General features: G+C 46.6%; 1 protein-coding gene across 1 annotated transcript; it reads left to right on the top strand.

Annotated features, from left to right (window-relative positions):
- On the top strand, positions 1-24,742 carry LOC135908668 (uncharacterized). Its single transcript, XM_070536527.1, has 6 exons — positions 1-911; positions 3,772-4,167; positions 6,034-6,324; positions 13,952-14,344; positions 23,406-23,659; positions 24,721-24,742. The coding sequence occupies exons 1-6, from the start codon at positions 702-704 to the stop codon at positions 24,740-24,742; spliced, it is 1,566 nt and encodes a 521-aa protein (XP_070392628.1). The 5' UTR covers positions 1-701.
- The last annotated feature ends 2,637 nt before the right edge of the window (positions 24,743-27,379 follow it).

Here is a 27,379-nt window from a genome sequence, read left to right as displayed (position 1 = left end):
CGCAACGCCAGCAGCGGAAGGAGGCAGAACGCTCTCCACAACCGAGCCGATGTAGCGGAGCGTTGACGGCGGTGCGTCCACTTCAGTCGGCAGTGCAGCCAAACGCAGTCTTAGAAGTCTCTGCAGACCCTCTGATAATTATCGCGCTATTCGCGCGTGCGTCGGCGATAGCCTGACTGTACGATGGCGGCGGAATCCGCATATCTGCGATCGTATAACAGCAAATGACAGTTTGCCGGCAGCCCTTTTGTAGGCCACGGCAGAGTGCAGCTGCAGGCGATGCTTTGTCATCGCGATATTGTGGCAGTCGTGTTGTCACGTGCCGCGGCAGCACGTGTCAGAACGGCGAGAGAAAATAATCTTCGTTGTCGCTCAGTGGATCAACGAGATCTGTGACCCCTATCTGTGGTGCCGCGCCTCCGCGCGGGACTGCATCTTCGACTGTGGAGTCCTGTGGACACGCCGGCCACTGGCCTCACTGCACGAAAATAACACAGACAGCGCGAGCACGTTTTCGCCCGAGGAGTCGACGAAGTGCGAGTTCGCGGCGGCGACGACGACGACGAGGACCACGCGCAAGCCACCTGTTCTTTTTCGCGCAGCACGCGGCAAGCTTTCCGAATCTCGAGCCTGAAATCGTATCTTTTTTTGCTGGACGGCTTCTCTGCCTGCGGTGAGGGAAAAGTCGCGAGGAGAACCACATGGCTCGTCCCTTTTTTTACTTTCCGTCCGATGACAGTGCGCTCTGCAATTTCCAAGAGGAACGGGCGACCGAGCTCGATGCGCCGGGGGATATGACGAGGAAGGCGCACTTCGCCAAGAGACGGCTTTCGTCGTTGGAGGGCTGCGAGAAGTGGCGCCCGCACTTTTTCGACCCACGAAACTTCAACGAGCAGCTCATGAGGGCAGTGGTAAGTGGATTGATTGATTGATTGATTGATTGATTGATTGATTGAAAACTTTATTATTCCACCGAGCTGGGGTGCCCGCCTCTTAACCTACTAGTAGGTAGGGGCTGGAGGATGAAGCAGTGCCCGCGCGTTGAGGACGGTGACTCTTCACGGCCTCAATGGCCACGCGGATTGCTCGACACTGGTCGTCTTCAGACTCGCTCTGGAGCAAGGCCTTCCAGGCTTTTCTACTGTCAATTCCCTCGGCCCTTGGGGAGCCAGCACACTTCCATATTATATGGTCTAGCGTACCTTCTTGCTTACAAATTTTGCAGAGGGCGTCGGTATAGTCCCTCGTCTGTGTTACGTAATTCCAATGTGGTGATGTATAATTTTATTCCCTGGAGGCGTCGCCAAATGCGAGCGTCCTCCAGAGAGAGAGACCGATGCGGAGGCGGAAAGATTTTTCTTTCGGCTTTGTAATGATTGAGAACTTTCCTGTACGTGATGATGCTATCTTTTATCCCTGGAACTGGCTGCTCTAAGGTTGCCCGGTGGTAGAGTGCTCGGGCGAGCTCGTGAGCGGCTTCGTTGCCTGTGAATCTCTCTTTGCATTATCGACGATGCTGTTTCAGCGCAGAATGCAGGTTTGCGGGAGACGTTGGCTATATTTACCATGACGAAAGCAACCTGGTTATAACCGCAAGCTCACCCGCCTTGGTTGCTCATTGGCTATGGTGTTAGGCTGCTGAGCACAAGGACGCGGGATCGAAGCCCTGCCACGGCGGCCGCATTTCGATGGGGGCGAAATGCGAAAACACCCGTGTACTTAGATTTAGGTGCACGCTAAAGAACCCCAGGTGGTCGAAATTTCCGGAGTCCTCCACTACGGCATGCCTCATAATCAGAAAGTGGTTTTGGCACGTAAAACCCCATGACTTAATTCTTTAATAACCGCAAGCTTCTCAAGTACCTCAATTCCCCTAACTACGTGTCTGTAATGCGCCAGTGTATGCACTGGCGTTAGACATGTGGAAAAGGACACGGAGCCGGTGGGCACTGAAAACATCGTGAAGCACCGGACACGCCTATAGCCACATTGTCCCGATACGGTATAAGCCTGGTGTTGCGCGCCGTCAGTGCACCGGTTTTCCGGTGCGGGGTAGAAGTATAATGCCTACAAGTACTCTCATAACAGAAAATTTATTGCGAACGAAACCCGTTATGTTAGTTTCCGAGCTCCCGAGGACGTACTTTTGCGATTTCTCCATCGGTCAAATGCGACAGGAATTCACAGCTCGCGTGAAATTTTTTAAATTATTTAAGATGTTCATGCAGAAGGGTTACTTCAAAGTCGGCGGTTTATTTGAGATCGCTTAATAATGTATCGCTTTTCTCTCTTTTAGATTTATGATTACATGCGGTTAACACTGAAACTCCATTGTTCTTTACTGCTATATCACCGAGTTGTAAATTTGGTACTTGCGCTAGCTTCTTTTGGGGGGGGGGGGGGGGACATGCTTTGCGGATTCCAGGCTTGATTTCAACAAACTGATGTCATATATTTAGAAGAGACTTACTACAATTATTACGCTGTTTTTACATATAGTTCCAATGGAATTTTATCTCTCGTCGTCGCCACTCGAAAATCGCATGCATGCGATTGCGCTTTTCCAAGTGGAAATACCTGCAATGGTCGCCGCTTTCAACTCTACAATGGCAAGATTTGCCTCCCTTAACGATACGTTTTACATTGCCCATTCTCCTGTAATTATGCGCGACAAAAATCGGCATGTGTGGCCTACGGTACACAATGTCGAAACTGAGTGAAATGACCAGTCATAATCATAAAAGAGGAGAAAAGCGGAGAAGTACATCACTCATGCAACTTGACCGTCAGGAAGATGAAAGACGCGTGAGGGAGCGTTCTTTGAATATTTTTTGCTACCTCAAACGCGAGCCAGCATTATTTGGCGTCTCGTGCATTGTCCACCTGCATAACGCTGCCACATAAGCGCATAGTTGTGGCAGGCGCTGGCGCCTGCCACAACAAAAGCTAATACTTTATTAAATGGTGATTATTGAATGGTGATGCTTGAAAATGGCCACCAAGCAACATAATGTCGAAGAATGCGCGTAACGGCTAGTTTCGGCCAGAGGAAGGCAACTAAAAGCCACTGTTAAGTCAACTTGATAGACCTTAGCCTCCTTGTAATATGATCCGGTGCCTACGGGGCCCGAAAGGCCCTGCTCTCGCTCGACGTGCTGGTACCGATGGGGTCATCGTCTTTCTTTTCACGAGCAGTCTAATGGCATTGCGGAAACGGAGTGGTTAGCTTGTTTCCCAACTTCCAACTTAATTTATACATCCAGTCAAGATCACTTACTGATGTCTTGGTTGAGGATGCCAGCTCACCCGCTAGCATATTTTCCGCTCGTTTGTGCTGTTGACATGTGCCTGCAAACACAGTATTGCGGAAATAACAACAGATTTACTAGTTGAAGTAAACGGGACTATGAACCTAGTGGGTTGCCGTAGTACTGCAACAGTTTGGAAGTTTCGCAGAGCCATTTAATTGCAGCACCTTGTCCTCTAAGAAAAAAATTCCCGAATCTAGCTTTCAAGAGCGAACTGTTGCTCCAACTGAGGCGTTAGCTTAAATAATTTTGCTGCGTCAAATACATATCTGAACAAAACATTGTTGCGACGCAAAACATGCTTCATGAAGTGAGCATCGATGAGTGACCGGGTATCGCCTATCAGCTAAGAAGGTTGTGGTGCATGGAGTGTCGATTAGCGTTGTCTGGGGCATTTTGTCTAATACCAGTTTAAGGACCATGCCTGAGAGACGCCCCCTTTCGTGTGCTTGCTTCCGCGCAGTGCAGAAAAGCTCCTTCACAAGAAGAAAAAGCAATCTCCAAGCTAAATAGCCTCTTCAACCACGTCCAGCGGCAGTTCCAGGTAAAGCTGTCGTTAGTGCCGAATGGACTGCAGCCATTGCACTCTGCCATCGGTGGAGCTGGGTTGGAAGTACTTCTACGGTGTACCTGGACGCAGACTACACTCTGTCACCTAGTCAGGCACCTGGAGGAGATCAACGCCGTCCTCTGGTTGCTGGACTTTGAAGTGACAGAAGTCATGTCAGGCAAGCATGCCATACGCAGGGTCGGAGACTTCGAGTTTCAGAAGACCCACAAAGACGATATGGTATTCGCATATGCAGCCATGACCTTGCTTCTTCTCCTGCACACACACAGGTGCATCGAGCGTTTTGAGGTATGGCTTTCTTTTTTTTTCCTACTAGCACACGTTCACGCCTTCAAATAGAATACATGAACATCTTATATCAAGTCAAGAATTAGAAATTGAGGAACCAGTGGGCCAGCCCTCTTTGTCGTACAAATGATAAATTTATGGATCAATGAAAAAAGACAATCGCTAATATGCATTCCTCTTGAGAATAGGCTTGCTTTAATAAATAAAGCACGGAAACCATTAGCTTGTCATCGATCTTATCACGTATTGAGTCATCAACGAAAAATAGGTGACGCTTTATGCAACATTATGAACTATAAGAAGGCGTCTCATGCTATCCATGGCGTAAAGAAAACGTACAAGAGCATAAGCGCATCTTTATATAACAGTTTTTGTAGATATCCTACTTGTTCACAGGTGAAGTGAGTAAAGGAGCAGTGTTTTGGGCTGAAATACATTTCGTTCTTCAATTCGCTCCAGCAAACGCAGTGATCTTTGTTCAGGGGAATGAATGAAGTGCACAAAATAACAACGCCTACGCTTGCGATTGCGTCACCCTGTTCGGTGCTATGTGAAGCATGGCTACAATGGCGCCCAGCGACAAAGCCTAACCCCCGCATTAATGAACGTTTCTCCACTCAGTATTGCACATAGACTTGAGAAACTCGACGATAGCGCCACCCATATCGAGAAATGGCCATTGCGCTTCATTGACGACACACGGCAATTCTTGAGAAGCGCGTTGCCTTCTTCAGCCGCAATGTGGCACTTGCTCAACTCGTTGAAGCGGAGGAATAGTTTTGAATTCAGGGTCGGTTGGCAATGCGGGGGCAAGGTTGCTTCAGATATGTAAAAGACTATAGTACTGCTGGATACCTGCTTAGTGAGCAAGTGTTTACTATTAGTAGCTAGACTGCTCAAGTAGCGAGGGAGCTTACTTTCTTAATACCAATCTATGCTGTGTGTACCTTCCATGCGGCCGTTCTAAAAAGAATTGCTCGCGCCTCTCACAGGGGCTTGCCATGTGGTTTATTCTGAGGTTTAAGAAAAGCACGTAGCACTGCCGCTGACGGCGAATGGCGGGTACGCGTTCTCGCAAAAGAAAAATGCCGCGTGTCCCACGTGACTTGTACCAAAATTTATTATTATGCAAGCGTCAAGTAGCTGGACAAAATCAAGGTAATACTTTGCCTCGTTTGGAGCACGTCAGATTTTTTTTATTTCGCCTAGTTATACGGTCAGTTAATAATAATTAATCACTTAAACTTAATAGTATCTTTAAAGCAGAAGTGTGAGTGAGAAAATTATATGCCATTCTCGAAAATTCCTTGTACAATTTCTGTTGCCAAATACGCCCAATATAAAAAAAAATTGCCAAGCCTCAAAAAAAGCTCACAAAATGCTAAAAAGCACAACGCCACTCGCCATTCAATTAGGCACGGGATGTGCAAGTTTAGTGAAAACATGTTAAAATTTTCAGAATCGGTTAACGCACCCTTTATTAATTTAATAGGCAAGAACCATTTCTCATGCCACGTGTCATAAACCATACGCACAAACAAAATTTAATCCATAAATATAATGCGCGAATCAAAAATATTTGTACCAACTTAAAATGTGCTTCTGGAAATTAAGGTTTGTCTGTAGTGACTGTGTGTTGCTTTCCCACTTTAATTAAACTTTCTGTGTTGATGCACTCAAACATCAAGCACAATTTTTACAAGGACTCCATGCGAAAAGCCGGTCTTGAAACGAAACTTTTCACAGAACTTTTGTTGTGAATGGCAAGTGCTCTATCACGTTCATATGGGCGCGCAAGTACGAATTTAAACACATCACCCGCTGCTCGACAACGGAAGCCTAATCAGCACCATTACAACATTCCAGGTCGTCGACCTGTTCGCGGCCGAGACCGATTTCGACCGGATGCTTTGCGCGAACATCGGAGCGAGCGATTCGCTGACCTGCCTTTGCATGAGCCGATGCGAACTTAGCGAGTCTGCTTCTCTCATGCTCGGCAAAGCTGTCGGCCATTTGCTGTCGGCAAACCTCCGTGAGCTCTCGCTGGACTTGCTGGCGCTGTCTGGTGAGAAGGACGTGTGGCTGAAGCCGCTGGCAGAAGGCGTGGCCCGTGCGCAGAACCTTTCCAGGCTCAGGATCACGGATCTCTACGTAAACGTGAGTGGCGTTTAAACGCCGTTTAAACATCGTTTAAACGGAACAGGCGCAAATCCGCTCATAACGCAGACCGTGCAGCAGTGCGGTCTTAGTGCGAGGAGCCGCGAGGAGCAATTATAAATGCACCTTGCAGCTCCATGTTTTTATCTTAAACGGTAGAGCAGGCAAGCTCCTTCGCCTGCTGCCACCATAATGCTGCGAAGAATAACATCGTGCTAAGGTGTAGCTCCATTGTTTGCGAAAAATCGCAGAAGAACTCAGTTTCGTCCGTTGTTTAGTTTGAAAGAAAGGTAGAAATTTGGCCTCATTTGTACCAGATGCTGCAAGTGAGGTGCAAGAAAATAAAGACGCAAGGATGGCATGTTCTGTACTTAGTGCAATTGGTCTACCCTGTTTCTGCCCTGGTTTCTGGCGCTTACGTTGCGGTGTGCAATTTCCTTTTACTTTTCTGTTTTATTCGAAATAATCGCTCCAATGTGTTTCCACAGTCCGCGTCCTAAAAAGCATTGCTCAAACTCATTGGGAAGAATACGCTGTAACATTTGCATGAGCTTTGACATAATGCTATATTACATCGCAAATACGCCACAACCGAATGACAATGTTTCGTCCTGTATGTGTCGCTTTCGCGCTATGAAATAGAACTGTGCTAAACTTCATGCATCTTGCATTAGACTCGGCCGCCTTCTGTAGGTGAACATATTCAACATTTCGCAAAACCAAAGCCTGTGCGTTCAGTCCCCGTAAAATTTGCCTGCGCGATCGACTTGCCCGTGTGATGTTGAGATTGCCAGCTTCGATGCGAGCAGCGCTGGCATGGAAGATGGCGACGGCACTGCGTAATGCGAGCCTAGCAATCGCGAGCTGTGCCGCCTCGCCAAGAGGGTGCACAGTGTGGACGCGACATGAGAAGTCTCGTGTCACCGTCGCGCTCGAAGCCAAAGCAACATAGTGCTTCACATACTTCAAGGAAAAAAGAATACACACACACACACACACACACACACACACACACACACACACACACACACACACACACACACACACACACACACACACACATATATATATATATATATATATATATATATATATATATATATATATATATATATATATATATATATATATATATATATATACATATATATATATGTATATATATATTGTTGCGTGGTAGTGACGGTAGCGAACACACTAGCAATACTGTGAAAGACGGAAGTAACTTTTATTGGACCATCTTGTGCCCACGACAAAAACAGGCTACACTTAAAGCGCAATAATAGCGGCGAACACAGTCGGCGATTGTCGAAAATCTGATCAGCGGGTCAAGCGCGTCAGCTTTTATCCATCAGTCGTGGAAGGTCCCGAAGTAATCGCTGGTGCCCGCGTGTGTTCCAGATAGGTCTACAACGCGCATACATGCAATGAGATTACAGAAGGTGCGGTGATAACAGAAAGCGGATAGGAGTATCGATAACATTCTAGCAACTTCGGATATATATATATATATATATGTGTGTGTGTGTGTGTGTGTGTGTGTGTGTGTGTGTGTGTGTGTGTGTGTGTGTGTGTGTGTGTGTGTGTGTGTGTGTGTGTGTGTGTGTGTGTGTGTGTTAGAGAGAAAAGGAAAACAGAGAGGTTCAATTTTGCTTTATCGCGACCATATAAAGCCAGCAGGCAATGACGCCACGGCAAGCAGGAGCACATAGCGGTGGTTGTATCTGAAAGTCAGAAAATAATGAAGGAGTGTGTAAACGAACATGGAGAAAAAGTTAACTTGTCCCCGGTGGGGATCGAACCCACAAACTGCGCATTACGCGTGTGATGCACTACCACGTGGGCTTCAGCGACGGCCATCGGTCCGTCCACTAACTCGGATATTTATGCGTACTAGTAGATCTATCCGTGGGAGCGACAGCCAGCATTGTTCAGATTCAAGGCGGGTGCACGCGAAGCACCCCCTTCTCACCCGGTGGCATCACGCAACGCGTGGACACGGGAGGAGAGCATAGGCACGCGGCTAATATACTCTCGTATGCTGCCCAGCATACGAGGGTTGCGCCATCGCTTGCCGCACACACAGCGTCACACAGGGAGTCAAGTTGGTGAGTGTGCAGTGAAGCACGGCACATGGCAATTGCATTAATGGCGCAGCTCGCTAAATCGTTGGCGTCAACGACATCCATTGCAAAGCGGAACATACCCAGTGCTTTTGTGGCACAGCCTGCTGAAGCGTTTGGTTGGTGTCCTTGAGGAATCGGTGTGACGTGGCTTCGGTTGCGTCCATTTTCTGAGAAATTAAAAGGCTCTCGTTTCCTCATTGAATAGAGGCACATGCCAACTGGAACGTATACCCAGTCGGTGTCAAAGAAGTTCATTGACGACCAGCACAGACCGATTGGCACACACTCCGCGTTCAAAGATGGCGTCAAAGAATTGCTTTGCAGAGCGTGATGTACCCGTTTTGCATCTACGTTGACCTATGTCGGCGGGAAAGGGGTTCGCTGAAGAGCGGCACATCCGTACACATTGCCACGTATTCAGTGAGACAAGTTCGTCGAACGGTTAGTTTCGGGTTCGGTTCTCTCGGCGCAGCAACCTGCTGTCCTAACCGTTCGACCATGGACTACACAGTGACAAAGTTTAGCGGAAAAATGGTCAGATAAAAACATACATTGATAGACAGGTAGGTATAGCCTTCGAAAATTCAGTGGAGTACCCCAAGAATGCCAGCGCATTCATATAGTAAGCAGTTTTTTCCTAGAATCCTTCAGAGATTCAAGACAGTCACACAGCAAAACACGAGGAATGAGGTTTTGCCACCGAGCCACTTGCGTAACCTCCGCACCGTTGCCTGCTAAGAGACGCCATATTAGGTTCACGCATGTGCACGATAATCGTCGAACGATACCGCCGTGTGAGCGACGTGTCTCAGTCTCCTAGGGCAGCCGAGACTCCAAGGCAGCGGGCGGCACATTTGGCTACGAATTGCGAGTGCTAACAAAAAGAAGCGTGGGCGCACATCGAGACGGACGAGCAGAGAGATTGCCGACTGAGCCGGGAACGTGCTTTTGCGCGCGGATTCATGAAACATGAGGCGTCCGCTTATTGTTCCGCGTGACTCGAGTCTATGCGGGCATGACGACAACGCTACCGGCCGCGCTTAACACGCCTGAAAAGTTTATCTTTAAATTGAGTTTATTGCAACATGTTTAAAACATGCCTAGGAAATGGACAAAAGGAGGCAAGTCTTCTCCCATAGGCGGCAAATGAGGCAGGATTCCTGACAAAGTCAAAGTTGTGTCGGCCGCAGTTGAGTTTGACTGAAGGGCGTTTTCTGAAACCGTATGAAGGGCGCGATGGGGAAATCAACAATGCTTGTAAACAACGCTGCAGCGTCGTGGCAAGAGTCAGAGTGGAGCTAACACGTAAGATAATTGAAGCAGCAAATATAGACAATTCAGGACACGAATGTTCGAGAATTGCCTCCCTGATGCTGTCTGTTACAACTGGGATTCACAGCAGGATTCTTCGCATGCACAATGATGTGTATGCACAAGAATGTGTACGTTCTCAAAATAAGCACCCGAAACTTGGCGTCATGTGTTGTAGCTTTGATCCATCCTTATGCTCTTAGCGCTACTCAGATTTCCAGTCCACGAGGCGCTGCGAAAGAGCCGAAATATATTTTGTAATGGCAGGTGGTTTGTTTTTCTAGAAGCCCGACGCAACAACTAAATATAGTTCTTCAATACAACAGATCTTAGCGAATGGCTCGCTTTCATTGACGGTTCCAGGGTCATGGGATAAACCGTCCCATATCGCGTTTTTTTTACAGTGAACGGGGATTACGTTTCTCGGCACGTGTAGTTCAGCCATTCGATTTTCAATGACCCCTCTTACTCTTCCTAGCGACCGTGTAAACCTGAGGAGTCGGTCGGAGCAACTAATATGTCTCCTTCCTGTTCCACTGCGCAGGGATGAAAAAAAGAAAGAATTAATCCAGAGGACAGAGATCGAGTCAAGTCAAGTATACATACACGTGCAAGGTGCATATATGTCACGTGCATTGCACGTCATAGTGTAAAGAACTCTGACAAGCGGTGCTAAGCCCGGACTTAATCCTGGTATAATAACAGTGCAATAAGACGTCTGTGACATGGAGTTAATTTAAATATTGTTGCACCGGGGTTAGACCTTCTGCTCCGAAATGCAGTGCATTCGTCACAGCGCGAAATTGCGGATTCAGGGTCTGGCATTCTTTTCCCACTATCAGCGCAGCCGCAAGGATGTGTGATCTTGTTACTAGGGAATTACGCACGCGTGATTTGCAGACTTGTACGTGACTAATGCCGGCAGAGCTGCCTCTCTAAAGATTTAGACCACAATGAACGCCTCAAATGGCAGCAGAAATGTGCACCTTTTGAGTTTCGGTACTTGGTTGTCCGTGACCAACATATTTCGGCCACGTATAGTGTTTTGCACAGGTGCAAACAAGTAATGCATGTCGAGATTATTAAGCACATTAGCCTGAACTAATTTGTCACCACGCACCGATACATCTCCTGATAAATCTAAACGATCCTGCACCTGCATCTAGGCCTTGCAAAAACATGATTTTTTATACTACAATGCAGCGTAAAGCAGACGATAACATGTGAAAAGCAGACGAACACAGACACACTTGTCTTCACCTTGTTTGTTCTACTCTAATATTCGATAACAGCACACTATAAAGAGTTCATCGCAATCTTAGTTGAATTATAGTGTGTGATGTCCGCATATACGTCACCTTTCTATGATATATGTATCTATACTTTTGTCATTTGGAGCCTTATAACGTAAATCTATTCCAATATGTCTTTATTCTAATCTCCTGACGTCAGATTTGCGTAACCGCCGACACAAGCATCGGGCCAGGGCTGTGTGAACAGACGAATAAAACGCTATCCTCGTTCATAGGAGGTCACTTTTGTTTGTTTGAAAAACAAATAACATTGCCTGCAGTCAGCGGCTTGCGTTATCTAATTGGCTTACAAGAGGCGAGGAGAAAATGTTCCAAAAGCCAGGGGAACTCATGCTTCAAAGTGTTGTTTACACTGGCTTTACTCAACAAAGTATAACAAAAACATAGACGTTTCGCCACCTATGCGGGTGGCATCGTCAGTACACAATGGCAACAAATGAGAAATACATCCTATTTATCTATGAAAGTGCCGTAAACATCCGGCAGGGGGCCACGGTTAGAGTTACATGAAGATTGATTACGACGGATGAACCATGATTCTACGAACTTTCTTGGGCCCCATCGGTGTTCCCGTGCTAGTGTGGTTACATTGTTAAAATAAAACATGTGTCCCTTTGATAAACAATGATCAACCAATTCTGTCTTGGCACGTGTAGCCAAATGTATTTCTCATTTGTTGCCATTGTGTTCTGACGATGCCACCCGCATAGGTGGCGAAACGTCTATGTTTTTGTTATACTTTGTTGAGTAAAGCCAGTGTAAACAACACTTTGAAGCAAGAGGCGAGGAGCCCGCTCAAGTGGACAGAGATTCGATGGGGCCGAGCCAGTGCACCCAAAATTGATAACCGGATGAAGAGGGTGGTGCCGGCGTCTACGATTGGTCCGGTTTCCTTTACTTTGGCTTGATGTGGCTGGTCGAAAATCGCGGGGGCATGCAACGTAAGGTTAAGATTGCCGCTATAACGTATTCTGAGCAAAGAAGCGTTTGCAGAACGAGGTTATAAATGTGTCGAAATTGCTTGCAAGCGTTACACGGCCACGCAAAAAGGTTTATTGTGCGCAAATAAACCCGTGCTCTCGGCAGGTACGACTAGCCAGTGCCTGAGCGATGGACGGCAGCCATCTTTTATTCCTTTCGGAACGGGGCAGCCTGCGTCTATTCATTAAAAAATTCAATTTTGTTCGGCATATTAATGCATCTTTAACGCGTACACTTCACTTCGCCGCGATGTGTTTTCGCGGTCATGTGACGTCGCGTGATAGGCAGGTGCAGTGGGTAAAGCCCGAAAACTTTTGACCAATAGCCGAGGGTTAATGGCTAACAGGCGTCGAATCAGAAATAACTATGTTTTTTGTTCGGTCCAATGATGCATAATCAGTGTGTATGCGTCATATCAGATGGGGAGCTATCGCGGTTCTCGTGACGTCGCGTGACCGACAGGTGAAGTGGGTGTGGTCCAAAAAAGTTTTTGACCAATGGCGGTGGGCTTATTGCAGAATCGGAATTGAAAAGTTTGGAGTAGTTTTACGTTATAGCGCCCTTGAGTGCTCAGGTCTCGCGCGGTTGTCAGTTATGCCAAATTTCGTTTTCTAATTCAATGTTTAGTGGACACCTATTGCGTAAAAGGGCGAAAACTCGATACCCCGCATTTTCGAAGTGTTCTATTCATTTCTATAGTCAGCCCTAATAACCCAATTAGGTTGTTAAATTACAGTAATAAAACAGTAGGCTGTACAAAGTTTACCCATCACATCGCCGTAAAATTGCTGAAGCGAATATTCTTTAAAACCTGCCTGCTGGGATTACTCCAATAAATCAACGTAGAAATTCTGAAGTGGCTCTTCTAAATGAACACATGACGCGAGGTCATCAGAGCCGGAACGGTACCAATCTGGAACGAGTTTTAATATTTCTATAAGGACACAAATTACTTTGCATTTGCTAGCAAGACAACGTTTACAATCCTTCGCAAGATCATATTTAGTTTGCCAGTTGTGTTTATGTAGAATATACACATCAGAAATTATATCGCGCTTTCGCTAAAACGCGCTCAAGAAAGCTAGGACATTTTCTCCAATTTTATGTGTAGATTTCAAAACTTGCTAATGCAATATCCGGAATACCAAATAACTTTTTATTATACGTGGAATGTATATGAACAAGTTTTTCCCGCGGGTAAATTTTCTACAGTGTTTCCGAAGGCCCAACGGGGAGTAGAACATTTACCGTGCCAGAGGGCTTTTTTTCGCCGTCATGAACGTTGCGTAGAAGATTTGTCAGTGTGTCCTCTGCTGCTCTAAATGTGCACATATATCGGCTTCGCAAGCTTTCTCTACGGGAAAACATTCTAGCACAGTTTTCAAAAGAAAATTAGCAAGTGGCCGCTGCGATTTCTACCATGCAGGCAACGTGTGTGGATTTGCCTAATCTTCGTGCTTGTGGATTTAGAAGTTACTTAAGCGTTATTACGCTACGCCTCACTGAATTTGTAAGCAGTCATATTTTTCTAAACGGACGAAAGCAATGTGTTCCTCCTCGTATGCGTACTTCATGATAATTGTCGCAACAAAATATTTTGTTGAACTAAGTACATATTTAAAACACGTTTGACGAGAGATCGACGAAATTCAAGCACATCTGCTGGCTGCGCACTGCACCCTTGCCGCGTTGTCCGAACCATCATGCTTGCAGTTCCCGCACACACTATCACGATAGTTTCCGCTGGTATGTCTTCTGGGAAAATCAATTTTAATAAAAGAAGCTGTTCTCCCAGTGCGAGTCCATAATTCGCCGCTTGTTTGGCAGGCCTAAAGCATACGCGTGTTTCAACAACTGCTGTTGGAGTTTTTATTTGTTAACTTTCTTTTTACGCAGATGGACTACGGGAAGTCGAGGCTGGACGGCGGCAAAGCGCTGCTGGGAGCCCTGGAAGCAAACGCGACCATCGCCAGCCTCGGCGCAGACTGCAGGTTAATCTCGCTCGGACACGGCCCTCGCTTCAAAGATTGGCTGACCCGGGCCTCGGCGCTGAGGGAGCTGAGCCTGTGCTGCAGCCAATGCAAGCGCAAGCACGATGCCAGCCTCGTGTTCGAGGCACTGCCGGCGACCGTCGCAATCGCCCGCCTGGACTTGCAGGGGTTCACGCTGCGCCCCACTGACGCGGCGTCGCTCACCCAACTGGTCGCCGGCAGCGACAGCCTGGAGGACGCGAGCTTCGCCTTCGGTGGGCGGGCTCACCGACAGAGCGAAATGTACAGCGCCAAGGCGGTCAGTGCTGTTCTGAGACGTTTTGTATCGCCCCTGGCCTTTGCGTGAACGCGTACAAGGTGAAATACTCCTGGCGTTATCCGACGCTTGATTATCTCCGTGCTAATGATTGTGGCGGCATTTGGTGAAGCGGAAACGGGAAGACGCTTTCACGATGACGGTGGGTTACGGTATTACACCGCTGGGAGCGTGTATTTGGAGGCAATCGCTCACGAATAGGAGGCTTCTGGCGCTAAACCTTGTGTTCATATTTCCGGCGCAGAACTCAAGAAAACATGCACACAAAGAAAGGAACTGTAAAGGCGTAACTAGCTAGTGCTGTACATCAATTCGCCCTTTCTTTATATTTCCGTGTTTTCTGTGCGTGTTTTCCTCAATCTTGTGGCGATAATATAAATACATGCTGCAGAAATTACCAAGCCCACCTTCCTGCGTTGACAACTATGCTATCGCTAAAGCTTTGCCTGCGAAGGGTGAAGGACCATTAAAGTTAGTGCAACCCATAGGCTAACCAGAGTTTTAGCACTTCACATGTTTATCAACGCTGCTTTTTGGACATCTGTTTATGGAGCATTCAGGAGCACAATTTTGAAAACCACTGAGTAATGAAAATCAAACGTGTGTCAAGTTAAAGAGTATATTGGGGATAGCTTGCAGAAGAAATTTCGAATTCAGTAGTACGTAGCCAGAGCAAATGAAATTATTAAATTTATGCCATGTATGGTTGATCAAAATTTGTGCGCTTGGGTAAAATATTTCACCATTGCCTCGTAGGGGGTCTACCACGATGAAGATCCGTTCACCTGTTCACGTGCAAAAAAAGACAACGATCTTAGAGGACAGTTTGCGGGAGAAAGATCGAACTTCTGTAGTTTCCTTGGCGACGCTGTAAGAAACTTCGCCGTTGCCGTCTGACCGCATAAAACTCTCCTTCGAAAAGTGCAATATTCTTTTGAATTTTGCACCAAACAACCCACATTGCTGCTTCAAACTTTGGACGCGTTTGCGGCTAACCCCCCAGCGGATATATAACCATATAGGCGTAGTTTCATTTTCATGAGCAGTAACTTCAAAGCGTTAATTGTAAGCGCTCGTGCGTTCAAGGCGATCGGCCCCAGCGGGACACCTGTGGCAGGCCGCGTTGCGTGAAAAGGGTGAGTGCATACGTTAGGATGGATTTTCATGAGAAAGGAGGAAAAAACAGCAGCCTGAGAACGAGTACACAGGACTGTCGCTTTACTTTCCTCGTCATCATTTTTTGCGCTACTGTTGTTTCCCTCTCAGAAATAAGTAAACTCCTCCAAGATAACGTTTTAGGTTTCATCAGAATGGCAAACGCCGGTTTCCATGCCTTCCTTTGACTCTCTTTGCTGGAGTTCTGTTTGCTGGTGTGCTGGAGTTTCATTTGTGGTTATCGAATTGCATGCCGGTATCCCAGGTGCTTTTGCTTGACTATCGTAACTGAAAGCAGATAGCAGTCTCTTCGAGCGCTCGTTCTTGCAGTGCCCATTTATCTTATAGTCCAGGCTATCTTATAGTCCAGGCCAACCGGTAGAAACTCCCGCGGTTGTAACAATTCCCTGCAACGTACATTAGTGTGGTGCATACGTGGTTGACATGATAAGCCCTAAGGCTCACTCAGAGAAGGCCAACCCGACACCGATTTCGGTCTGCCGACTGTCGGTGACAGCGCTTTTTTCCTTCGTGTCGGCGCCTCTGTCACACTGTACCGACACCGATCTCTCCCTCGACCGTCGGTAGATTGTCGACGTCGGTACAGTTTGACAGAGGCGCCGACACGAAGGAAAAAAGCGCTGTCACCGACAGTGGGCAGACCGAAATCGGTGTCGGGTTGATGAGCCTTTAGCGAACGGGGATCAAAAACTGCTCCAGGATACCACTTATCATCGGTATATTGCACTGAAACTATCTTTTTTTCAGCGGCAGAGATAAATGAGACAATCGAAAATCACACATCTTCTTTTGTTCATCGCGGTTTTCAGTAGAGAAGAAAAAACAATTTGAGTCAGTGCCAACTGTTTGACAAAGAGCTGCGAATTATTGTCGGTATGTCAAGTGATACTGGAGATAAGTTCTTCTGTCTTAATTTTGAGAGGCTGAAGTAATAATCAGGGGCTCATGTACAGGGTGTAAATGTGCTCATACGTGCTCATGTACAGGGTGTTCCAACTATGATGCACCAACATTTAAAAATATGCAAATATCACGTGGCTGGACAAAACCAAGGTAACGTTGTTTGCCGTCGCTTGGAGATACTCAGATTTCGTTGTATTCCTCCTAATTGCGTAATTATTCTTAACTAATTAATCAACTTCTCAAATCACATAATTCGATGAAAAGTGTCAATGAGACAAATACCATAATTCGTTGAAAAGTGTCAATGAGAAAATTTTAGAGCAACATGAAAAGTGTTTTTCCCACCGTGAAAGAAGTCCGTGAGTACACGCAAAGTGCCTCTAGGGACCATTTACGCGTGCATGATAGTTGGGACACTCTGTATATTCAACGTGCCCCAGATATATCAGCCCAGCTAAGGTTGGGAAACTGTGTGGTGAGCAGGCACCTAGAACTCCGGAGTATTTCTGTATTTAACATTAAACTGAATACAAGTAAGCAACACTTTTAGGCTTAAGTGTGCGGCCAGTTTCTCACCCTAATAGCAATGGGCTGCGTGGCAATCCATTTCAGGGTCTATGCCAGCTCGAGCAATTTGGCAGTAGCAACAATGGAACATGTTACCTGCATTTGCAAAACATCTGGAAGTGTATGTTTAAGTTGTTCACTGCATATAATAATAACGTCGTCACTCGAACGCTCTAACCAGTAACGGACAGAGCTTCCATCTGTATGCTCCATTTCAAGTGAGGCCATATTTCAAATCATGCTACGAAGCACACCTTTATTTTTGCAATAGAAACTGCAAACGTGGCCCGACAGACCACAGGCTGAACAGAAACTACCAAGCAAAGAATACTTCGCATTTACAGTGTCTTAACGCGGCCGTCATAGCAAGAAAAATTCCTCTATCTGCGCGGTCTTTCTGTGTGAAAGTAGCGAAGAAACGTATACACTCCTTCGCAATATTTTTTTTTCGTAGCCTAGCACTCTTCATTGCTCTTGCGGGAGACTTGTAGAGCCATCATAGTCTATGCTCTTTCATGGCTACCCAATAAATCACTTAATATGTAAACAGCAAGATTTTTCTTATTCAATCTACTGTACACATACTATTATCCCAATATACCCGACTGGCGCCACCAGTTCAACCGTTTATAGCGGCAACGCAAGAACTACGTAGCTGTGACGTTGTGTTTGAGCACGAGGTGGCTGGTTCGATTCCCAGCCGCGGTGTCCGCATTCACAGGGAGGAAGTGCACAAACGCGCGTGTATTTTAGGTGCCGGTACTTTGGGCAATTTAGGTGCACGTTAAAGAATCGAGCCTGATATAAACATGATTCGGAGGCCACAGCTATGGCATCCCTCTTAGTTTGGTTGCAGCTTTCGCTCGTTAGGCCCCAAATCGGATGTTCCATTTCAAGCATTGCTGGTTCGTTTTCACTAGCCTTACATATACTGCGCGTTTTCGCTAGTAAGGGCTGAAAGGTGACTAAATTCAGAAGCGTACTTGACTCTTCCAGCAATTCGTCGAGACATAAGAAATGTTCCGCTGTGAAGTATTTATAAATGCAGCATACACTCCATATCTGACCCTTTTTAGGTAAGCACCGGAATGTGGACATTACATTGACCTCAGGGCCAGGTAGTTAATGTGGGTGAAATTTACGACATTGACATCATTGTCGGTGTAAAAAAGTGGCATAAAGACGAAGCAGTACCTTTTGCAAAGCAACGCGAAACGTAGTTGTTTGAACACAACACACACTTCGTTCCTTTTCAACACTTGACGGCTTATATATTGTGTAATCGTTACTGTTCTCGGAGAAACTCTGCAAGCACGGAGCGCGACTTGACATTTCTCGTACATGCACTCACAGGTGCTGCGATTTTTTTCCTAGTGGAGCGCTGCCTGCACGTTCTTTTAATGAACCTCATCGACTGTAATATTCGATGCCAGCAAGCTGACTTCATCAGAAACGCCAACCATTCCTTGGCTGCTGGACTTTCCATGTTGGTCGTTTCGAATTACGCCACCACCTTTTCGACTCATGAAGCTATTACCATGATGAGCTGCCGGCACAATGCCAGGCGAAACTATCAGTATCTGATCACATTATGAAAAACAAACTACTGGTGCTGCGCTGCTAAGCAAATCCCGCGACCTTATGCTTTACGATGGGGCGAAATGCAAAAACACCCGTTTACTCGGGTTTATATGCACGTGAAAGAACCCCAGGTGGCCAAATTAATTCGGAATCGCTCAATACAGCATGTCTAACAAACAGATCATGGTTTTAGAAAGTAAAACCTTATATTTAAAAAACTTAACTAGAAAAATGCGTTGACCTGCTATCCGTACAACATCAAGTAAATAGCTGAAGTCATTCCCTTTTGAAAAATGGTCACCTGAGTAGATAGTGCTCGCTGATTAAGGCTGTCAACTTCTCCCATCCATTCGTTCTATTTCCTTATAGATTTATGGTACCTTACGTCTATCGTGGATCGATTTTCAAGCTTCCTCGGAACTTTTGTGGTTTCCTCAGGGTCACAGAGGTTTGAAATTTTGTGTAAATTTCTTCTGTTTTGCCATTTATAGGCAGCCACGAGGCCATTCGATCACGAAAGATGCTTCCCTTCGGGCAGCTTATTTTCGCGCATGATTTCCGGTAGCAGATTCTAATGCACGTAGCATACTTAGCCTACTTCCCCCACTTTGGCAAGCAGTGGTTGTCCGTTATGTGGCCCTTGAAATATCGCTCTCACTCGCAAAACTAAAAAGAAAATGGCATTGTTGTTAGTTTACAAACAGGATCCGTTAGCACAGTAGAAAAACCACGTAACATCCTTACCATTTTAAATTGCACCAGCCATCACTTTCAAACGTTTGAAACGTGAGGCCCGTGACATAGAAATTATGTTATGATAAAATTAAAATTGATAATAGAAGTATTACACCTGAAAAAGGTGCCTGTACTATCGCACCGAAGGACACTCCAAGTTAGATATGCTGAATTTCAATTCTACAATGCCAGGGGGACAAATCTGGCTGAGGTTGGGAGGGTGCGCTTAGGGACACTTTGCTTTACGTGGCGTCCGAAGGTGAATATTGGTAACCAAACGGAAGCAATGGGAATGTCATGATAATCACTATATATGATAAATAAAGGTGCGCGCGCGAAAAGCCAGCCAGGTTGAAGGCCCTTGTGCACCTAGAAGAGCGTGGCTAAATTGGATGGTGCCGGCCGCTGTCGCTGGAGCACAAGCAAGCTGCTAACCAGACGCAAACTGTACCATCGCCAAAGTTCATCGCTGGTCGGCGCCATTAGCTGTGCAGAGGGACGGACAGTGTAAGGACTCAGTGTTGTGTATCAGGAACGGGCAACCCCAATGACATGGTGCTCGGGTGAAGAGGAGGAAGATCAGCATACCGCCTACGCTGGTGAGGGCTTCGGGGCCACGGTGTCTCCACAATACATGATCCAGAAAACTTACTTTCAAAAGCGGAAAACGAGATCACTTAACGCGCATTTCCGACAATCATACGACGTGCCTGACTGCAAGCCAGTGAAACAGAGCTTGGACATTTTCGTACCAGTCAACGCTCATTGTGATGGTTAATCCACCTGCCGCTCAAAAAGTGCGATGAGGACGCAAAAAAAAAGTTGGTTATTCGAGTGAAGTTTACGTGAGGTAACTTTTAAAAGTTACCTCACGTTACTCCTCAGATTTACCTCAGATTTACCTGCGAAAACATCAATTTCCTTATGCACACAGTAGTGGGTGCCTCAGGAAATAATTTTTACCACCTCTAGGCCCATAATCACAAAACGTTCTAACGCTTAAAGCGTACGGGCCAGCCAGTAGCTATGCAGGAGATATTATTAAAGAAGGCGATAGGCCAATGAGAAACAGCGCTTACGAACGAAAAGCTTTGCGAATTCGGCCCCTCGTTCTTTAACGTGCACTCAATGCACGATACACGGGAGCCTTTGCTCAATGCTCGCATTGCTGCGGCCAGGGATTTTATTCCGCAGGCTCGTGCTTTGCAACACAACGCCATATCCACCACGGCGAGTACACGGTTACTTTTGATTTATCACTGGACATAATGACGTTTTGAAACTGATTCGGGCATCTAAAGCAGGGGCCCTATAGCGTAAAACTATTCCAGTCTGTTCTTATTCCAAGCTCCAGACGACCGATTTGCGTAACCACCGACGCAAGCATCGCGCTGTAACCCGCAGGGTTGTCTGAATAGCCCTATGAAACGCTCTCCTCGTTTATAGGAGATTACTTTTTTTTGCCTTTCAAAGCGAATAGCATTGCCTATATTGAGGAGATTACCTTATCGAATTGGCTGACAAGAGGCGTGGAGGACGCTCAAGTGGAGAAGGATCCGACAGGGCCGAGACAGGACAGTGAAAGTAGCTAACTGGCTGAAGACGGTGGTGCCCGCGTCTATGATTGATCCGTTTCCCCTTGCTCATGAGCTTGCAGTGGATGGTCTAAACTCGCAGTGGCGTTCAACGTAACGTTAAAGATGCCACCAAAACGGATCCTCACCAAAGAATAGCTGGCAGAGTGATGTCGCATACATGCCGAAAGAGCTCAGTAATGTTATAGTGCCACGGAAAAATGTTTATTATACGCAAACCATGCTGCGTGATCGCTCCTAGTAGCTGTAGTGCCAAAGCAATCGATGGGCAGCCACCTTCTATTCCTTTCGAAACGGGGCAGCATCCGGATATTCAGCAAAAAATTCAGCTTTGTTCGGCATGTGAACTTTGACGGCACATTCTTCCGAAATCACTCAAACTAACTCTTTATAACGCACGTTTTTATTCTCACGTAAATTATTGTCATCTTGTATGGGGAACTGCAACACATTCTTGTCTTCGCAAAATACACATGCTGCAGAAAAGGGTCCTTCGCTACGTCTTCAATGTTAGCTATGGGTCACCCAGCAAAACCCTCTTACAGCCGGTGTGGTCCAAATCTATGAATTATATCCATACCGGTTGAGCATTTCTTACGAAACAGAAATAAAAAATGGTACAAACCATATTCGACGATTGGCAAACTTGCAAGAGAAAACCACAAATTACACTTTTAGACAACCCGAACAATGGATGGTGCCAACAGCACGCCTAAACTCCGGGCAAGAATGTTTGCAATTGACACTCCCTTCCCTTCTGAACGCTTATACATCTGCACATTTTGACTTATTCACCTGTACTCATAAGGTATTGCGTAGGATGTATATAGAAGGTAGCTCCGAACAATTTTCATCCTCAGTTGTGCCAAAATAAGTCTTTGATCTGTATCTCATATTTCATGTATGAGAGTGTGATATGTAATAACAATCTTTTTATCCCTGTGTTCAGTACGCTTGAAGTGCTCTTGCGATGTATAGCATTACATTTTTGTTCTTTTGTTTCGTTTATACGACACCTGAAGTTGAGTCGTTGTTTGTCTTCTGCTGTTGCCTGTAAAATGGGGGCTGCGGCTTTGTCAAGCTGTATTTTTACAGCTTTTTCTGCAACTCCTCTCTCCATGTATCTTTGAGGCAGAAATAAAATTTATTTATTATTATTATTATATTATTTCTTATTACTTATTGCGTGTTTTACGTGTGCATGTCACTTTTACACTATGAGTTTTCATGGATTTGTGATGTCGCGGGACAGAATTAAACGAATAAGAAAATGCAGATGGATCACGGGGACTTAAATGAAATGAAAAGCGGACGCGATGCACACATTGCACAACTTAAGTTTTTATTGGTAAAGCATGGGCGCTATAACGTAAAACTATTCCAAACTTTTCAATTCCGATTCTGCAATAAGCCCACCGCCATTGTTCAAAAACATTTTTGGACCATCCCCACTTCACCTGTCTGTCACGCGACGTCACGAAAACCGCAATGGCTCCCCATCTGATATGACGTGTACACACTGATTATGCATAATTAGACCGAACAAAACAAAATAGTTAATTCTGATGCGACACCTTTTTGCCATTAGCCCGCGGCTATTGGACAAAAGCTTTCGGGATGAGTCCATTTCACCTGCCTCTCACACGACGTCACAAAACCGCAAAAACTTACAGCGTCAAAGTGACGCGTACGCGTTAAAGATGTATTCATATGCCGAACAAAACTGAATTTTCTTCTGAATAGCCGCAGGCTGCCCCGTTCCGAAAGTAATAAATGATGGCTGCCGCCGATGGCTCCGGCACTGGCTACTCGCCCCTGCCGGAGAGAATGGGTTTATTTGCGTGCAATAAAACTTTTTACGTGGCCGTGTAACGTTTTCCAGAACTTTCGGCACGTTTACGACTTCGTTCTGCCAACTCTTCTTTGCTGAGGATTCGTTTTAGCGTCATTCTTAAGCGTCCGTTGCATGCCGCCGCGATTGCCGACGAGCCACCGCAAGCTAAGCAAGAGAAAGTGGACCAATCGCAGACGCCGGCACCACCCTCTTCATCTGGTTATCGATATTCAGTGCAGTGGCTCGGCCCCATCGAATCCCTCTCCACTTGAGCATGCTCCTCGCCTCTTGTGAGCCAATTAGATAGGACAAGCCGCTCATTGCAGACAATGTTATTCGTTTTTCAAGCAAACAAAAGTGGCCTCCTATAAACAAGGGGAGCATATGATTGGTTTGTTCAGACAACCCTGCGGGTGACCGCCCGATGCTTGCGTCGGCGGTTACGCAAATTTGACGTCAGGAGATTTGAATAAAAACATATTGGAATAGTTTTACGTTATACGGCCCCATGTCTATATTATAGCAAAGACCGCTGTTTCCTTTTTGCGAAACATTGTAGGCCTTGTCTTTAGTGCTCCGTTTCGAGCGTTCGAAAGACATTTCGCAATGTCCTGGCGTTCGGAATGGGAGCGTGATGTGTATTATCTTTTAGTTGCAGTTCGAGCAATCGGCCAGCGCCTGGGTAGTGGACGCTTTGGTGGAGGCCCTAAGCAGGACTACGTCCTTACGACGGCTGGCCGTGATGGGTGGCATCTCGACCAGCGATGCGCGGCGCCTCCTGCGAGCAGCCCACGACTGCCGCTCGCTTGAAGAGCTAACTTACGAGATATTCGCGTTCGGCCGAACGCACTTCAACCGCGGAAAGGTCTTGTTGCCGCGGGCTGCACACGTCGCCACAGTCGGGAGGTAAGTGATAGAAGATCTCCACTGATCGCGCAATGTCACCGCTCTTTTCCGCCGAAGACTACGAAATGCGCAAGAGTCCAGTGCCAGCTAAATGACACGTACAATTGCCTAAGGCATGCGCACTCCTGCCCTGTCGTCACTCAGCTTGCCCGAGCCACACTGAAAAACATCTGCTGGATCGATACACTTGCTATCAAGCACTGCGTGCACGATTTTTCTCATAGAACCGCAATGTTATTTACGCTTGCCTAATTTGAACTCGACAGTTAATAAGTGCGCACGAGGACTTGCGTTTGTTGGCACAAAATATTTCATCCTAAACAAAGCGCAATGAGAGTTCTCGAAAGGTGGATGTACGGCAAGTGGTGCTTGCGTAATTTCGGGCAGTTTATTGCTATGATGTCGCTGTTATTGTTTTTAACGACTTTGAAAAGCCGTACAAAACGATAGCTTTAAGAAAGATGCCTCTATTTCAAAAGCGTTGTTGCGACCAGTTTATTTGGTTTAGCTGAGTTATCTTTGAGCTGCTGCCTTGTTAGCCGTTAGCTGGTCCATCGGCATTTCGACCTCATTTATCAGCAAAGTGTTTGGAGCTGCCCCTAAGATATTGGAAAACGCCATGTCCATATGGGTAAATATCCGAATCTTAGCAGCGTATTCATTTGAGCTGGTTGATATACCTTGTCCCGCAACACATTTTTTTGAACGGCGCAACACAGGCCAAAAGAAAGACGCACAGGACACGGTGCTCGTTAGGAGACAAGTCCTTTCACAGGCTGAGAAGTAGCTCTCCTTGATAGCCTGCTGCATAAAATATGTTGAATTCTTCTTATCGGCACATTTCGCCAATGCAATTTGTCTATACAGGAGCCTTATTGATGACGATCGGTAGCGGGTACTTGAGGGCTGCTAGCATCAGCGACTGTCCTGTGTGCATTCTTTCTGTGTCCTGTCCTCGAATCGCGCCGTTATAACCATCTTGAGGGCTGCCTTTTCGAGGCAATAAATGAAATAGTCCAGGCCAGGGGTACTTTTCAGCTGCTGTGATGTTTCTTGCACAGCCTCCCCAAGGAACTCCCCTGAGGGTGGCGTATGCGCGGGAATTTGCAGTGCACACTATAGCCGGAAAATTTGCTTGCTTTTAGAGCAATAGCTCTACTACTCCTGGTACAAATCCAGAAAACGCTGGTTCCGTAAATCTGACCTTAAACCTAAGCCAAAGCCAAACTGGGACTTACTCCCGTATTCAGAAATGTAGCTTAGCTTGAAGCCCACGCTTCACTTGATTTATAATGACGCCTGTCGTGAACGCACCAAAAGAAACGCTATGAGCGTCGTAAGCGTCCACACCAGGCGTCATTTATATGAAGTCAAGCTTGGGCGTCAACTTAAGATGCATTTCTGAATACGGGGGATAGCCTGTCACTACCTGCGGCTGCTGCGTAGGCCGCGTTGGTGCCCGTACATTGAAAGTGATCTGCGATGTGTGCAAAGTGCGCCGAATCCTGGTAGCTTCGTATGCGCTGTGCTTTCGACGCTCAGTGCCCGTTGAGGCGGGACGAAGCATGAAGGTCAATTCGCTCGCTGCTGCTGCCGCGCCGAGCAGCGTCTTGCGGTGCAATTTGTAGATGCGGTAGTTCCTGAGAGCGCCGAGCAGCGTAAGTGTCCTGTACCAAAGTAAAGGAGATAACGCTATCGCTCAACAAACTTGGGTTGACCTCGTTCAACCACGGCAAAGTTTCATTTAATGGCGTCCTCTGTCACATGAATGCCGTGATCCGCTATCAACTTAGCCGAATCAGACGTCAATGCGCCTTGTTTGCTCACTTCTCTCACATCTAGAAATACGAGCGAACTTTAAAAGTCTCCGTATTGCTCCTTATTCAAATATCAACCGTACTAAATTAGGCCCGTTCTATCTACAAAGCAATGGAGAACGTCCAAGCCTCTCATATAGACTGTATGCTTGAACCTTGATTGACCCTTCTCGCGGAGAAGTTTGTGCTAGAGAAACGAGATGGAGCTTTCAGGGCAGCGTGCCGCTCGTCGCCTCAGCGACAGCCCACCCTACTCGCGGACAACTTTTCTTGACTATGAAGCGAAGGCTACGGAAACTAAGCGTGCCTCTTTCACCGCTGCTGGAAGTAGTCTCGCAGTTTTGTTCACGTTTTCTTACGTGGGAAATAGAAAACAGTATTATTTTTGTTATTTACAGGACATAAGTTGAAACGATACGTAACATTCACCGGTCAGCTATTGGTATTTTATTGTATATTTAGTTTGCTCTTTCGAGTTTTCGCAGACCAGAAACCGTCGCACGTTTTCCAAGTTCATTAAACGCAATATGGCGCCCATGTCTTATGGTGAGTGTTTGTCGCTTGCCGTCCCGCCATTCAACTCCCCTGGGAGGCTGTTGACACACGCACACGCACGCACGCACGCACGTGCGCACGTACACACGCACACACACACACACACACACACACACACACACACACACACACACACGCGCGCGCGCGCACGCACGCACCCACACACACACAAACACACACACACACACACACACTCACAAAGTGTTAGCACCGTCTGCGCAGAAACCAAGCGCACCCATCTGGAAGACGCAAACTTCGGAATGTACAAACGAGTGAGCGGGCGAGCTGACTGCTGCGACTGCTCTACCGACGTCAGCGTCGATTCCGCGTCCAAGTCCTAACCGATGCCATACGGCTGCTTGGGAGCTCTGACGCAGGCTGCGATGCTCACTGTTCAGAACCTGGTGCATATCGGATGTGAATAAACATTGATTCACGCCGAGGTAATTGTATCTGCCTTCACTAAAGTACAGAGGAGCGAGGTTGGCGAAGCCGAAACCGGTGCAGAGAACGCACAGACTACGTTGCGTACGAATGCAGTCATGTGCAGAAGCTCCGCCCCCGTAGCTTTCGCTTCATAGCCAAAAAAGTTGGCCGCGAGTATAACAGGAAACTATTACGGCTTCGACCTTGCTTCTGTGCGATCAGCTGTCGGAAATGCAACTGATGTTTTCGCTAACGCGCTGTGTTCCAGTCACGCCTGATTGAATCATGCGGATTGACGACGTGTGCAGTAGTTGGCTGCAAAAATAGTGATTGACATATTAAGGGACGGAATGAATCTGTGTGGCCAAGTTCGGAGACCGTTGCTGCGACTGTCCGTACGTGTTACCGGCACTTCGAGACGTACGGCTTTCTTTTAATATACGAAAATTCGTTCATCCGCCAACATAGTATCACTAGCTTTCAAAGAGAGTGCCTCAGCTCCGTATCGTCGGCAAGAGTGAGTACCACTCGTTAAACCGTGTTCAAGGGGAGTAGCGCCGCTTCCTGGCATAATACGTTTCGCGCACAGTATTTGCACACTTTACGCCAACTGGCACGGAACCAAACACCCATTCTATCGCCAACGTGTCAGTAATTGAATGGGCGCACGCTTGAATACATGCGCACTATATAAACACAATAAATAATGGACTACACCGATAGCACATGAATGGTCGAAGCTGAATGTTTCGTGACGGTCCACAAGATTAAGCGAGTCCCTAGTGAAAATACGACCTTATAAGGTATTGAATGTACAAAATGGCTACGTTTCAAGCCTAACGCGCAGCGAGAACAAATCTATCGAAACTGAGCAAACCCGCAGGCGATCAGGCAGAAATAATGAGATAGTGACCACAGCAAG

Source organism: Dermacentor albipictus, chromosome 3 (genome assembly GCF_038994185.2).
Source record: "Dermacentor albipictus isolate Rhodes 1998 colony chromosome 3, USDA_Dalb.pri_finalv2, whole genome shotgun sequence".
NCBI lineage: Eukaryota > Metazoa > Arthropoda > Arachnida > Ixodida > Ixodidae > Dermacentor > Dermacentor albipictus.
This window is presented reverse-complemented; position numbering and strand designations above follow the sequence as displayed.

Excerpts from the sequence above, each read along its gene's own strand:
- LOC135908668 (XM_070536527.1), top strand. The coding sequence starts at position 702 with ATGGCTCGTCCCTTTTTTTACTTTCCGTCCGATGACAGTGCGCTCTGC. Across the intron at positions 912-3,771 it reads AGCAGCTCATGAGGGCAGTG|TGCAGAAAAGCTCCTTCACA; the intron begins GTAAGTGGATTG and ends GCTTCCGCGCAG. Across the intron at positions 23,660-24,720 it reads CACGTCGCCACAGTCGGGAG|CCTCCCCAAGGAACTCCCCT; the intron begins GTAAGTGATAGA and ends TTTCTTGCACAG.